Below are 15,886 nucleotides of genomic sequence, written 5' to 3' on the forward strand. Positions count from 1 at the left end.
ACTCCACCACCTCCCTGGGCAGCACATTCTGCTGCCTGACCAGAAGTAGTTCTCTTCAGAGAAGTAGTATTTCCTAACTACTTCATATGAGGTTTATTTCATATGATTAAATAACACCATTGTATCTGATTGCTTTGCAAACATTAGCTATTATAAAGTGATTTTTTTTTTCCACAATGTAGATATAGGTCTTTAAGCTCACAGATGAGAAATCAAATCTTCTTATTATTAAAATATTTGTGTAGATTATACAAAAGGCAATTTTAAATTGATACTTAAATTGATGCAAGTGATCAGATGAGGGATTTTTTTTCTGGTGGACTGAATTCACAAGAATTCCCTGGCATTGAGTTCTGTTATTAATTTGGATTTCAGAGCTTTTTCTGTAACAAAACATACCTTTTCATGAACTATGCAGCTGTTGCTACCTGTTGCAATGACGCTGGTCACTACTCTACCACAATAGGCAAACAGTATGTTAACTGCCTGGGCAGGCTACAAATGACCTGTATTTGATAATTTCAGTCCCTCTTCCATGCATATCAGATAAAGTATGTCACATCAGATCTTGTAATCACAGGGTCTCCTATGTGTATCTCACCTTTCCCCCTCTGTTCTTCCCTCCCTATGGACAGATACAGAACTAACATGAGACAAACATGGGCATAAATACAGGGTGAGTGGGATTTCCTGGCCTGCTCTGACACAGTACAGAACACCAAACTTTTGGACTATCTTTGCAAAATGCCACTCCAGTAATAGATTTGTTATTTTAACAGTTACAGTGCAAAATGTTTAGCTAATGCCCTAAAAATCAACCTGTGAAAACCAGCTTTAAATCACTTCAAATTTATTTTATCAATTGTATTTAAGCTGTAAATTCAGTAAATGCAGTTGGTTTGGTTTGTCACCTTTAGATGAAGATAAAAGGTGCCTCTTTCTAACACATGTTCCTGTTGTGAGAAACTTCATAAGGGCTACACATAGAAGACAATGTTTTAAAAATCACTTCAGCATTCTCATAAAAAAATCAAGGGATGATTTAAACATATTGCCCAAGATATTCTCATTATGGAGTTTCCTTTTTGGATAGGAAGTTGGACAGTAAAGCCAAGGTGCATTAATGATCTTGTGGTCACTCAGGATATGTTTGAGTTCATTATGGTCATAGGAAAATTAAAGGGTGTAACTGAGATCAACATTTGGCAGATTTTCATCCAGAAACAGGGAAGGCATTAAAACAGAAGACACAGGAGGAAAAATGCAGCATGTGCCTGAACTAAGAATAAGGTGTGGGAGGAAAGTAGTGTCTTTGGGCCGCTGTACTTGGGGGGGTGGGCGGGGGGGAGAGTCAAGAAGACTAAGAGAAGACACTATAACTCAACTCTGACAGGAAAAGGCTGACCTAACATTGCTCCTCTGCTTTGGTAACTGCGTAGCAGAGACTCAGAAGAGATCATTAAGAATGAGTAGTGCTGGTTCTAGATGTACCCTGTATCTTTGAGCTGGTTTCTCACTGGCTACAAATTTCTGTGGTTATCTGATCCCAAAATTACAGGAGATTCACTGAGAGGCCAGAATAGCTATCTGAAGTGACAAATTATGTAACAGGATCAAATAGCCCATACACATTTGAAGTGCTTTGCATACACCGCGTATGTTTAGTCTGGGAATTTGTGGGGATAATTGATTACTTTTCCATATTTCTATGCAAAATTTCAAGAATATCTGTTTAGTATCAGTTCTCTAAAAGTGAACATTTATTTCCTGGTGATATGTAAAGCTAAAACTGTGTTCAAGTGAAACATGAAGTCTTGCTCTAGGAAAAAAATGCTTTCAAAGGCAATTTCTCAAACTAATTTATCCATTCACTTAAATATTTATCCTGGTTCTTTACAGCTATTTAAAATGCACTATCCAGACATGAACCAAGAAAGCAAAATAGTTAAAAATGTAGGGAGGAAGTATAACATATATAAACCCAATGCAGTAAAAGCATTAATTCCAAAAAGCTGGAACAAAAACCAAACAGAACCTTAAGAACACCCAAATCTTAATCCACGTCTTAGATGAGAACAACTGCATATCTATTTTTTTTGTATTGCTGATGCTGGCTAAGTCTAAACGGATAGTGTTTGTTGAAACATTCAAAGTTTTTGTTATAAAACCATTGGTGTTTGCCAGTTCAAATAAATAAAAAAATAACTCGTGCAGAAGATACCCATTCCCAGGAGAGAGATCTCAGATAATAGATATGAGGCTTAATTAGCATGCCATAACAGAATGAGGAATCTTACTGTAATGTTTTTTTAGTTGAAAGCACAAGCCTTTAATAGCTGCTTTCTGTATTAGCAAAAGGGAGGTTTAAGTGCAAATCTTGTGAAACTTTGAAATTTTATATCAAATTATGCATATAGTCTGAGGTTACCTGGAATATGTACTTTTATGATGATATGGAAAGATTTCTCCTATAGCTCCATAATTAAAATTATAGAAAATTAACTCTGAAGACTTTTGCACTTCTGTGTCTGGGCCTTCCTTACAGGCAAACCTGAGAATCTGTCTGCCAAAAGGACTTCTACTGATTTGGAGTTCAAACCTGTTTAGATGACTAAACTCATGCACAAATTTTGCATTGGTTTAATTAGTACAATAAAAATTTAGCCCACTTCCTTATCTGAAAAATGGATAATTGTTCATGATTTTATCCACTTCTAGGTCTAGAAAGCAAGCCTCATCCAAGAGCTATGCATTGTTACAAACTAAAGAACTACAAATTTGAATATGAAGTTAATTAACAAACTAGCTAGATATCATAGCAAAATAGCTAAATACTACTGAAATAACATACATAGTTCATTAGCAACATGGTACAAAGTTATATGACTTTCACAAATAAACTACTTTTAGTCCACAGCTATCCAAATTATGCTAAATTCTTTCTTCCTCCCCCACAGGTAACTAAAATATTTACCTTTGTGCTCTGGAAAGAACTCAAAGCCGTTAAATCTTCTTAAGCTGATGCAAAGAATTCCAGATCCCTTCCCAGACTGCGATTGTTTTTGCTATTAAATTCTGTAATGCTGAGGCTTACATCTGCAATGAGTCAGTGGGCAGGAATGTTACTGAGGAGCTGCAGTTCTCCAGACTGATTGCACCATAAGAAGGAGAAGATCATTCTGTGCCTAACACAGCACTTCTGAAATAAAAATAGACCAAGAATAACAAATAATCATTTGTTTTCTTTTATTGCTGTGATCCAAGAAATTGGTGTCAGAATGACATCCAGATTTCCTTAAAAAGAACCTAAATCTCTTAGACTTCAGAGGTAAAAAGAGCTTAACTGACTTGACTGATCAGTAACACTCTCAGACTATAACTTACTGGCTAGAGCTGATATAATAAAAATCTGCTTAAAACAAACAAAAGAGAAAATAGTACAGATGAGGCTAAGGAGAACAGGGAGGGAGAGAAAGAATCCTGTGTGATGCAGGTATTTTTTTAGCTGAATTGAAAGGCACCCAGAAGCACATGATCTTGGTGACTCAGTTGGAAAACATCACTTTGAATATAAGCATTTTAGATCCAGATGAACACAACGTGCTTCTTAAAAAATGTAATTTGTTTTGAGTTTTTGCTCTCCTAAAGTGCTGGTTCTTTCCAAATAGCTCAGCAAATGATTTCGCTTTCTAGACTGCTTCTACACAAAGCGGTCTCTTAAGGAAATGCAGAACAACAGACATTAAAAGAGCTTTACATTCCACAAATACACACTCTCAACTTACTTTTGAGGACTAATCAACCTTTAATTAATTTTTTGTCTTATCTGGACCCCCTTTACTTGGCAGTATCTCTCTTTTACTAATTACATTACATTATAACTGAATTCTGAGTTTCAAGTAACTGAAACTCCTCATGAATGGCCTACGCTGAAAATCATTTAAAGAGTGTTCAGCAGTTAATTCTTGCTGGGAATCTTACTATGGTTATTGACTTTTGGTAGGAGGGATTGTACCTGTTCATAGCATGACTCCTGATGTAGCACATAAAAGCATAATACAACTCAGTGTATAGGCTCTAACTGAGAAAGCTGAAAAAAGCATGATGTTTTCAACTCAGATTTATCAAGAATTTAAACTTCTGATGACTACAAGTGGATTCTCTACCATCTAATGCATTTAAACTACAGCTAGATGGTTAAAATCTATGGCTGTGGTTCAGTCAAACATGAATTAAATTCGAAGCAAGAATTATATACAGCAGCAAGTTAGATCTATGTTACTCAGAGGGTCTATAAGCTAAAAATCAACTGAGTGATTTTACAAAAATAAATATATTAAATAGAAGACTCTTTAAGAGTATGCAAATGGAAATAATAGAAGCACAAAAGGAAAAGGCCTGGCTGTTCACACAAACCTTGTTCAGATTTGCTGCTCTTGGGATGGTTTTCACAGAAGTGAAAAAACACATAGAAGTTAGTTATTTTTATCAGCTTTTTGACAAATGCACATTTAAAGAATAAAATTACATTGCTCATTTTAACACTAAATCCACGTGCTTGCTCCCCTAAGCAAGGCAAAATCCATTGTGTTAAATCCTTTTATTTTTGGAAAAGTTTTCAGTAAACAGCTAACAGAGTAATGCAGTAGGCTTTGCTCCAAATATATTAGAACTTTCAGCCATGTATTTCCCGAGATATTTTATCTGGCAGCAGTTTAGCAGCTTATAAAACCAAAAAATACATGATAGATAACGCGTTCATATTACCCTTTTATCACTCAGTCTTAAAAGAAATTGCAAGCACATGAGATGCTTTTTTGGTATACTCAATCATTAGTTTTCCATAATAAACTCCATTATAGGTGTTAAAAGTCAGTTTTATAAATAGCATTTATCTGGAAAAATTTTAAATCACAAATGTCACATAGAAATTAGAGAGCGTCAGAGATTGTACAACGATGACATGGTAACTTCCTGCTTGCCAACCAAAAAAATACTTTCATTCCACTTGTTACAAATTAATTTGTTTGTACTCTTCTCTGAATTGTTTTGTGTAATTCTAAGGATAAAATAGAAGACAATGTAATGGACGCCATCTGAGGGTTGATTCAAATTGCATTTGAAAACATGCAGTCAGCATTACACATCCAACCAGGGGCAAATGGCCTCCAACAGTATGAAGAAAATGCTTTTAAGCGGCTGCTCAGTTCCTCAGCTCAGCCACAAGGCTTTTTCTGAATATGATACCCAGTTATCCCCAATAATGAGTAAATTTAACCATTTTTTTATCTGTTTGATTTTCATTTTGTCACAGAAACAGAGCTGAAAACAAAGATGGCGCACGGTGGAAGAACTGCCGCTTGCAACACCAGAGGCCCGGGTTCGAATCCCCCCTGTGGCGCAAGTGGATAACTGCCGCTCTGCTACACTAGAGGGCTCGAATCCCGGGAGTTGGACTCGATGATCTCTAAGGTCCCTTCCAACTCGCACGATACTATGATACTATGATGATAAGCCAGCTTCAGCTTTATGCACTTTCCTTTGCATGTTTATGTTTTTAAAGGTAGCTTCCTTTACAATAATAAGTGTACAGTTTTTCTTTAGTTAACTCTAAAAATTGTCACCCATATTTATAATCAAATCTGGTTCAGTAGTTATCATAATTGATCAAGTACCAGTTGCCAGAATACTATTATATCTTCACATTGTTAGTTTATTCCACAAATAAAAATGCTGCATAGGAGGTTTACACAAATTTCTCATAGCTGTTTGCATAGCTGGCTGCTGTGTTAAATGGCTTCTAATTTTCCAGAGAGCACTGATGAAAATGATTACAATGCCATTCACTTGCATGGGGTTACTTTATGTTGTTCAGCAGTTCACTTGCACTATACGTACTGAAGATTAGCTCACAAATTCAATAAGTAAAATAATGAAAAAGCTATGTTGGAGTTATTACACAGAATCACAGAATTATAGGGGTTGGAAGGGACCTCTAGAGATCATCGAGTCCAACCCCCCTGCCAAAGCAGGCTCCCTACACCACGTCGCACAGGTAGGCGTCCAGGCGGGTCTTGAATATCTCCAGAGAAGGAGACTCCACCACCTCCCTGGGCAGCCTGTTCCAGTGCTCCGTCACCCTCACTGTAAAGAAGTTCTTGCACACATTCGTGCGGAACTTCCTATGCTGAAGTTTCAGCCCATTGCCCCTAGTCCTGTCCCCACGCACTACTGAAAACAGACCAGCCTCGCCACTATGGCTCCCACGATTATTAAAGCAGACCAAACTGTTAACTAAGTTACATCCCCTGAATTTCTGAATGTTAAATATGTTTTAGTTACTTCATGCTAATATGGAGCCCCCCTTGATAAAACAGAATGTGTCATATGAACTTCAGCATTAATAGATCCTTAGTGATCCTACTTATGAAAGCTATTCAGCATTTCAAGATTCCTATGGAATAATCTACAACAACTTAAAGAGAATCCTACTTAGTTAAAAGACTGCATCTCTCTTACATGGGCTACTCATTCACATGAAAGATGGCTACATTAAAGTTTTAGAATAGCTACACAACCGTATGAAGTTAAAGCGTTGTGCTCTTAGCAGTACAAATCCCCCAAACTCATGAGGTGTTCGCAATGGGCATTTTTGATGCAGTTGTTATTATTTACAGGATAGCCTATGAAGTTCCCTCTAGGACTAGAGGGAATGGTTTCAGGCTGTGGCAGGAGAGATTCAGGCTGGACATAAGGAAATATTACTTCTCAGAAAGGGTGGTCAGGCACTGGAATGGACTGCCCAGGGAGGTGGTGGAGTCACCAACCCTGGAGCTGTTCAAGGAATGTTTGGATGTTGTGCTGAGGGACATGGTTTAGTGGGAGCTATTGGTAATAGGTGAACAGTTGGACTGGATGGTCTTTTAGGTTTTTTCCAGCCTTGGTGATTCTATGATTCTAAGTTCTGTTGTACAATAACAGAAATCATCAAAATGACACAGTATCATTGTTCGTTCTTCTAATTCTCCGCATATTTGGCACTATCATGAGTTCTTTCTTTCCCACAGTTGCCCTACTGACCAATTTTTCTTTGATTGTTGCCTTCTTCCCATATTTTACTCTCCTGCTTCCATCATTCCAATGATGTGCAGTTCCATGAGGTAATATTCCATGTCATTTCAGTGGTGCTCAGGCTTCAGAAAAGCTACATGAATCTACATGATCCACCAGAGGTTTCAGTCTTTAAAGCAGACAGTGGCTGTTTATTGTTTCACTTGCCTATCTGCCTAAGGTATATAATGAGGCTGTTTATGCATTACAATCAACTATTCCTCTCATAAAATTTATAAATACTTTGCTTTTCAATACCAGATGAATGAGAGTGATGCAAGCCAATACTTTGCTTACTTTTGGATAAATTAAAACTTAACTTTTGATTCTTTTAACATGTATTCTTCAAAATGGCTTATCACAATTCCATTGAGAGCAATGGCAGAGGCAAATTAGACCAAAAATACTGAAGTTAATTTTTACATCTCTACAGGTTTCATCCACTGTAAATACATTGCACGGAGGGACTGGGACCCGTGACTGCACTGTAAAGTACATGAATAACAGATCTACGTTTTGCATAACTGCATGATGAATTTGAAATGTTAGGACAATTAATGTGATTCCCTGATGAGGCCAAGAATTGAAATGACAGAATGACCTTATTTTGTACTGTTTCTTGGAACAGCAAGAAATTTCAGTCATTGAATAATTAACCTCATTTTGTATAACCTAAGAAAGAAGTATAAAACTTAGACACATGATACAGAAATCAGCAACAAATCTTCATTATCACAGACAGTAAATTCAACATAATGAAACATCGTTTTATAACACTCAAAATATTAGGAAAACCTAACATCTCTCATTAAAAAATGTAAAATGAGAGGTTCCTCCCATGGATAGTAGCAACAGCAGTATTATTAGCATAGATAGATCATATAATAGAAGTTAAAGGTGTAATGACCATATAGTACACATCTCAAATGTGAACTAAGCTCTGCTGTGTGGAAAAGTATATGGTAGACAGGTGACTTGCTGAAGAACTCAATGCAAGAGCAAAGAAGAATATTCTTGACCTTTCATTCAATTCAGAGGGAAAAATATGTGATACTTCCAAGCTATGCAATCATTTAATTGTTCTCCTGCTTATTTTTTAGGTTTTCTTTTTGTTTTCCTTTAGTCTAGCAGGTGTTTAGGTAACAAGTCTAGAAATCATGGACAACGTCGTAATGCGCAATGACCATCCCAGATATTATGAATTAAAGGCTGTTCCTGTTTACTTGTCTGAGGAATCTGCAAATACCTGTTTAACACAAATCTATCATTTCAGAACATCCAATTAAAAAACAAAAACAAAACAAAAAAGAGTTTAAGTGCTTTTGTTGGCCAGGGAATGAACTGCAGATGTTATTATTGAACCAGAAACAAACAAAAGCAGGTGAGATTACATAAGTAAGAGTATAGTGTATCAAATGCAGTGTTGAACTAAACTACAAAGAAGGACAGACAGATTAAGCCCTGAATTTGGAGCTTGTTTGTGAAACTGGATCTGAAATTAAAAGTGGAACAGTGCTTATAACCTTGCTAATTTCTGTGCTACAGCAACCTCCTTTAAAGTGATCTTCAAAATGGGCTGTAATGGAATCTGCCTTGAAAGCAGAAAACAATACATATGCTCCTAGGGCTGCTTAGGCAGAGCAACAGCAGTCCTCCTGATGCGTTTTGGTTGTGTGAAATAAGCATGCTTAATAAAACCAAACTGATTACGTTTTTGTTTTTTTCTGCCCTATTAATTGTACATCTAGAAAACATTTTTCTAGACCAATGTTATGCAAAAATAGGAAAAAATAACTTCAGTACAGTAGTCTGATAGATGGTATGTAGCCATATGTAGCATATGTATGTAGCACTTTTGCCCAGTTTCATTTTTGCAAAAAAAAGCCAAACAAACCAAAACCCCAAACTATCTCTGTGACAAAATAATCAAAGAAACAGACAACTACTATTTGAAGCAAATGCTGTGGTAATTACTGCCTTTGCTTCAATGCTATTAGATATAATTCTCTTCAACTACTCCTCATATCTCTTCACCCTCATTTAAACTCTAACCCTTCGCTTCTTCTTGTCTCTTGTTTTTATACATCCACATCTTGTTTGCTTTCTTTCCCTTCAATATAGAATAAAGTAAAATTAATAAGATAAGAGCAGCAGATATACAAGGAAAAATCATCACATCTCTGACACAGTCTAATTTAATTAGGATTGAAAAGTACCTCAAAACATTTATTATTTATTCACTTTCTGTGAGGGTGCATTCATTAGCGTGTCTGCTGATGGAAGGACTTATAACAGAAATCTTTGCAGGAGGAATTAGTGTTGGTCTAGAGGTTCATTTGCATAGAAATGGGACTTCCCAAGAAAGATATGTTTTTTGTTTTGTTTTAATTAACAAAGCATTCTGTAAGCTATATTGTATTGACTCAGAGTTCCATCCAATCCTGAGATGTTATTTTAGGACCATAAGAGAGAACAACTTAAAATAATGCTTCTTGCAGTGCAATCTAAGGTCCCTTAATGCTTATTATGCCTTTTTTTTTGCCCCCCCCCCCCTGCAACAACAACATAATTGGTGTTGAGGAGATGGTACTGCTTTATTTCTTTGGAGTTCATTAGGTACTTACTTTCTTTCATAAGAACAAACTTGTAGCCATTTCCAAAAGAGAGACAGCAAAGTAAGAAGAGAAAAATAATTTATGTCAGATGGAAATCAGTACAATGATCCCGTAAGGGCCTAGAAGAGACATACTATCAATACATTATGTGTAATTGTTTAGGTAAATACCTATTTAATTTGTTTTTCCTTAACTTGTAATTTTTTATCTGTGTGTATTTTAAGAGTAACCACAGTAAAAAAATGCAACGGTAGTCATTCTACTACGGCATTTTTTTTCTTCTTAAATTCTGCTTCCACCTGCTGGGCAGTGGAAGGCATGCCACCATGACAATATAAAACCAACAGCAACCTTGCCAGTACTGTGCCGAGTATCCAGGCATGGTACCCAGGCCAGCATAAAAGGATATTAGTAAAGTATAATACAGATGAATAAGATCTATTTATTACACACAGAGTTTCTCTGTTGCAGATTCTTTTTGAAGTGATTTCACTTACAGATATACAGTCATGTAGCCAGAAATTGGAGCAAAATGCTGTGATGACTTACCTTTCACACACTACGTGTGGTCCAGATCTATTCCTTCAATCCCCTGGCAACTGCTGGAGAGAAATATACATATATTTATAGAAAAGAAACTATTTCACAGAGTTTGTTCCTTTAATAAGCTATAGACTAATGTGTTTACTTTTTCTTTCCCCCCCCTTAGACCAAAACACATTACTACATGTTATCACATGGATCTCATGAGGATTTAACTATGCTTCCATACAGTATCAGTAGAACGCCTCTGGCCCAGGATGAACTATGATGATTAGGCAGTATTTTATGCTTCTGCTCTGGTAGCTCAGCATAATGTATATCCTGAACATTGTAGCTTGCTTTTCCTATTGGCAATGGGACAGCCCCTCCTAGGAGCCCACTGTAAATCATAACATAGCAATCACTCTCAAAAAACAACAAGAAGCAAGCAAGCAAACAAACAAACAAAACAAACAAACAAACAAACCCAGCCAGTTTAAACACTGACTAATTCTTTTCTTTTTCCCCTATGTTCCACCAAAGACACTGTTAAAAACCTAGACCTGCAAGCTGCAAGCAGGAACACAAGCAGCTGAGCAGGTACAATACCAATGCTGGAAAAGCAGGTGGGACGGATTATGATTTCCTCCTTTCCAACATTGTATGTTTCAGCTATGGGTGACCAAACAAACGCAGACAGAAACACACTCTAAGTCGGTACTGTCTTAAAGAATTTCTGAACCTTTTTCACAGCTTGCAGTTTTGATGTTATAATTTTACTAGTCTATCAGCCTGGTAAAATCACTTACATAGTTTTCGTTTTTCATTTTAGAAGCGAAACGAGCCCAACGCTAAGCGAGCAGGCAACCCTCGCCGAGCGAGCGCTGGATACGCGCTAATTCAGTTACAGTCTTGAGCGCTGCTCTGACTGAAAAACTACAGCTCCCAGAAGGCCTTGCGCGAGGGTAGCGTAGGCGCGAGCGCGCTCCCTGGAGCGTTGCACGCTGGGATTTGGAGTCCATCCCGCCGTGCCCTGGGGCTGTCCTCCGCCGATCGCTCCGCGGGCCGGAGGCGCGTAGAAGCGCGGGAAGAGGCAGCCGCGCCCCTCAGCTGTCCCGCGGTGCAGCACGGATGGCGCTTGCGCAGCGCGGAGGGGCATGAGAGGGCCGCGTTACTAGGTAACCGTGTGTATCCGTCCGCGAGGGCCGCCTCCCGTTCCCCTGGCGGTGCGGCGAGCAAGATGGCGGCGGTGGCCTTTGAGGTAGTGCTGTGAGTCCCTCGGTTTCTGCTCTTCTTCGCCGCTCGAAGGTGAAGTCTTCGACCGGGCAGCTCGGGAGTGGTGAACGGCGGTGGAGGAGAAACCAGGCCCGGGTGACCTCCTCTCCGCCGTGGGGTGAGCCGATCCTCTCAGAGGCCTTCAGGCTGCGCGGCCGCCTGGCGCGGGGTCGTGCGGGCTTAGGGGAGGAGGTGGGCTCGGTCTCGCTGCTCGGAGCTGTGGGGAAGGCCGGGGGGAGGCAGCGGGCCCGGAGACCCCGCGGGGCGGCAGTCAGTCGCGCCTCTCCGCTCTGGGAAGGGGTGCGTTACCCTCTCTCCAAGGAGACGCCGGCGGGGCGTCGGCAACGGTCGCGGCTTTGCCCGCGGCGCTCGGAGCGGAGCCCGCCCTCGCTGCCGCGGGCTCCGGCGCCGTGAGGGAGCGGGAGGCCTGCGTCGTGCCTCACCAAGGCCCACGGCTCTCAGGCTGCAACGCTGTTCTGCTCTGCCGATGACGGCGGGACCCGCTGGGCCCTGAGTGTGCGCTGCTGCAGCGTGTGGTCCTCCCTTGGTCTGGGTGATTATTTCTGTGCCGATTAGGTTTGTGGCTTTCCATGCTTCCGTGTGGGCTGTGCCGTGCGGGAGAGCTTTCTCTGTCGTCTGCGTGTCGGTATCACACGGTTGGCAGTACTGTGTAGGTGTTTCATGACTTAACGCTAAATTACAGGGCTCAGTGAGGAGGGCATATCTCAGAATCTGAATTTTAAGATATACTTGATACCATCTTCCATCTTTATGGCTCTTTGAAGGCTTTTTATGACTCTGTGTTTTTCATTTAACCTTTTCAAGCTTCTGAGCACAAAGAGAAGTATTGCTCACATCTCTTGCAACTGAGGTGAATGCTGTGGTAGAGGAGAGTGCCAACAGCAAATCCAGTGCAGAAAAAAAATCTTGCATGTCTTAGGAATTTTCATTCTATTAGCATGTCTTCGTGTGATACTTCTGGCAATTTGCACATTGCTGTAGACTGCAAAATATGTGTGACTCTAAATTGCGTAGCTGGTTTGATGTGTAAATGTTGTGACTGTAATCTTGTGTGCTGTTTTCTCATTACCGTAGTAAATATACTTGAAAGTGTTTTCATCTCCCTGGTAATATTACAAAGCAGTGTGCACATGCACAAATAGAGAGAGCTCTCATGGATTCCCCATTGTCCAAGAAACAGACTGGTATTGGGTTGCTGCTTGCAGAAATAGAACAATGGAAGGACTCCAAAGTGTTTATAGGAGGATTTCATCTGGCAATAACCGGTATACTGGAAAGTAAGGCGATACACAAATTAGTGAAATATGTTGGGGATGAAAAACAATACTGCTTATGTGAAAGCTTTATCTCCAAGAGGGAAAGCTGGCTGAACCTCTTTGATTCATTACTGCATTTAGAAAAAAATCAGCATAGCTCTGTGAACATAAGTTTGCTTGCATATAAGTTGTTTGGGAATATCCCAGATGACAGTAGGAAAGTTTAGAGACTCCCTGTCTGAGAAGAGTACAGTGCTGTTAAACATTTTTCTTACAGTCCACTTGTTGAAGGTCTTTACTGACCTTACTTGAAGCAGTAAGGTCACTGTGGTTTCTGAGCTGTATATGATGGGGTACTTTGGCATGTATCTTACCCTTATATGCTGAGAAGACAACTCAGAGCGTTGCATTTAGAATGAATCATAGAATGGCTTGGGTTGGAAGGGACCCCAAGGATCATCAAGTTCAGGGCAGGGGTGCCAGCTGCTAGATCAGATTGCCCAGAGCCCCATCCAACCTGACCTTGAATACCTCCAGGGATGGGGCATCCACAGCCTCTCTGGGCAGCCTGCCTATTCCAGCACCTCACCACCCTCTCAGTGAAAAACTTCTGCCTGACGTTGAATCTAAATCTCCCCTTCTTAGTTTAAAATCATTTCTAGTTGTTCTGTCACTATATACCTGTGTAGAAAGTTGATTTCCCTCCTGTTTGTAATCTCCCTTCATGTACTGGAAGGCCAGTGTGAGATCTTCCCACAGCCTTCTCTTTTCCAGGCTGATGCCTAGAGCAAAAGTAGTTGAAGATAGCTTTTGTGAAAAATTTAAGTGAAATAAATGCGAATATATATAGGTATTAAATGAAGTGAAATATTTCCACTTCTTGGGTTTTGTTTGTTTGTTTTTGCAGTGAAAAGTAAGAAAAAACTGTTTTACTGCAGTTTTAGTAGAATTATATAACAGCATTATGAGGAAGTGGCTTACTAAAGTCGAATGTAACCCCAGATGGTCTCTAATCTTGTCGTGATGAACTCACTGTGCTTAGTGGTGTAGGTCATCACGGAGTGCCAGTTCAAATGTTGGATCTTGCACATCTGCACAGCTAAATGGTTTTTCTGTAGTGGACAAGTTCTTAGAAAAACATAGCTGTTTTCTAAAGTAAGCTGAACTGATACCTATGGGTTTATCTTGAATGGTTGTCATGTACACTTTGTGTTGGTAGAAGCGTGTCCCTGTGAATTTCTCATAAGATGTTTGCATTTTTTACATGACAAATGTGAAAGAACATCATGGTTTTGTTTTCTAAAATAAAATAACTGAGTGAAAATTGCACAGAACGTGTGGATTTATAGATTTGCCTTATGTTTTCCTCCTACTGATGGCATGGCTTCTATTTGCTTTCCTTGAGCCAGCAGGCAGAGCACGTGCCGCTGTTTGATTAGACAGATGAGGAAGACGTTCTGATTCAAACCTCATGGGGTTTTTCTGTTCAGATTTTGTTTGTTGGCCAAGCTGGCTTGTGGATGGAACACTCAAATTGTTTTATCACAGAAGTTAGAAGTGCCAAGCAAAAAAGGGTCATGAATGAATGTGCAAGGATAGTAAGGTGCAGCAGATGTAATTACATTGTGAATCTGATAGTGAGTGTAGAAGCTGAATTACTGCCTGTTAGCAAGGCTGAGATTGATCCACAGCCAATTGCAGATGTTGTGGTAGAATGGCCATGTCTTGTAGATCCCATTTCCTTCATGATACGGTATTTGGTTATGCTTGCATGAAAGTATCGCTCTGTACATATGAACCTACTGAAAGGGCTGTACTGTGTGATTCTGGTGAAATGCTGTAAAAGTTAAACAAGACATGTGCCTTTAAACGTCATCATTTATTTTTTTGACTGGGTTTGATTATACTGATACTAAATAGGATCCAGTAAAATGGTAAGAAATAAGCAGTTTTTCTTCGTGTTTCACTTGAAGGCAAAACTGGGATTATGTTTCAACTTTGTAGCTAAGCTTACTTTGAGAAAGTGGTTCTTTGCAAGACTTTGTATCCTTTGTATCTGTAACAGAACTTTTTGTTACACAGATGTTATAAAGAACAAGTTTGGAGCACAGTGGGGCTGTATTAGCAGCAGTTAAAATTCCCAGTTCTTATTGCCGCCTGGTGGTGGGTGCAGCTATTGAGCAGCCTGAGCTAATTTCCTTACTACAAAGGAATACTTTGTTTTTGGTCTTTCAGCTTAAACAACTTCATTATTTGTGTCAAAACTGGAAATAAGTGTGAAAGATTCAAAGATATAGGATTCCTTTTGCTGTACAGAAAGATACTGTTAAAGAGAAGATCAAAGTTCTAGGAAAAGTATTTTGTTTTGGTTTTGCTAGAAGCTGGTATGTAAGTGGTATCCTTGTTTAAATAACCTGTAGTAGGGAAAGTAAGAATGCTTTTATTGATGTCTGCTTCTTGTGTGTTTTATCAGCAAATATTGCCTTCGGTACTTTGCTGTTAGCATCTTAAAACTGAAAAAAAGTGCCAGAGTTCAACTAACAGCAAGCAACTTTGGAGGCCCAGTATAAAATAGATAGCACTAGACCTGGAATTGCAGGCTTGAAAAGTCTCAAAGTGATCTTCGCAAGCACTCTGCAGTGTACTTTTGAAGTCAGGTATATTAGGATCCTCAGAAAAAAAGCACATTTACTTCCTAAGAGCAGTGGTTTATAAAGAAAAGCTGGAGTTTACAAAGCCTATGAAAAAGGAACAAAAAACATCCACAGCATCCTCCCTCCCAGCTACTTCTTTAGTCTTTAATGATGATATCTGCATTACGTTTTTATTAATAGGTTTAGGTTGCTAGAATGTGTAATTGTCATATAAGATCTCTTTGCAAAAAACTCTACATAAACTGATTTTAATGAAGTTTATTTCTTTCAGTTGTTTCTTTTAGATTCTTTTTTGGGTGCTTGCCATGGCAACAGGAGGCAGTCCATTTGAAGACGGCATGAATGATCAGGACTTGCCTAGCTGGAGTAATGAGAGCCTTGATGACAGGCTGAACAACACGGTATGATTCACTTTAGCTCCCAGTTGTTGTTT

The 15,886-nt window shown here is 39.3% G+C and overlaps 2 protein-coding genes across 27 annotated transcripts in view; one reads left to right on the plus strand and one right to left on the minus strand.

Annotated features, from left to right (window-relative positions):
* Positions 1 to 11,194, minus strand: part of FGL1 (fibrinogen like 1) — a 27,810-nt gene extending 16,616 nt beyond the window's left edge. Inside the window, exons 1-4 of one of the 2 annotated variants that reach the window (XM_072336720.1) lie at positions 11,057 to 11,194; positions 10,275 to 10,327; positions 9,735 to 9,753; positions 2,975 to 3,199 (exon numbers count right to left, since the gene is read on the minus strand). The gene's annotated coding sequence lies outside the window, so the exon portion shown is untranslated. The remainder of the gene's footprint in view (positions 1 to 2,974; positions 3,200 to 9,734; positions 9,754 to 10,274; positions 10,328 to 11,056) is intronic. The other variant, XM_072336721.1, reaches the window with a different exon arrangement.
* Positions 11,195 to 11,261: 67 nt separating this feature from the next.
* Positions 11,262 to 15,886, plus strand: part of PCM1 (pericentriolar material 1) — a 39,206-nt gene continuing 34,581 nt past the window's right edge. For 10 of the 25 annotated variants that reach the window (XM_072336687.1, XM_072336692.1, XM_072336703.1 and 7 more), the window contains exons 1-2: positions 11,263 to 11,640; positions 15,725 to 15,854. In XM_072336687.1, the coding sequence (XP_072192788.1) occupies positions 15,759 to 15,854 (96 nt within the window). In that variant the 5' untranslated portion in view covers positions 11,263 to 11,640; positions 15,725 to 15,758. Of the gene's footprint in view, positions 11,641 to 15,724; positions 15,855 to 15,886 lie in introns of all 25 variants that reach the window. The other 15 variants (XM_072336693.1, XM_072336713.1, XM_072336699.1 and 12 more) reach the window with 5 other exon arrangements.

This window comes from Excalfactoria chinensis, chromosome 4, assembly GCF_039878825.1.
Source record: "Excalfactoria chinensis isolate bCotChi1 chromosome 4, bCotChi1.hap2, whole genome shotgun sequence".
NCBI classification, from domain to species: domain Eukaryota; kingdom Metazoa; phylum Chordata; class Aves; order Galliformes; family Phasianidae; genus Excalfactoria; species Excalfactoria chinensis.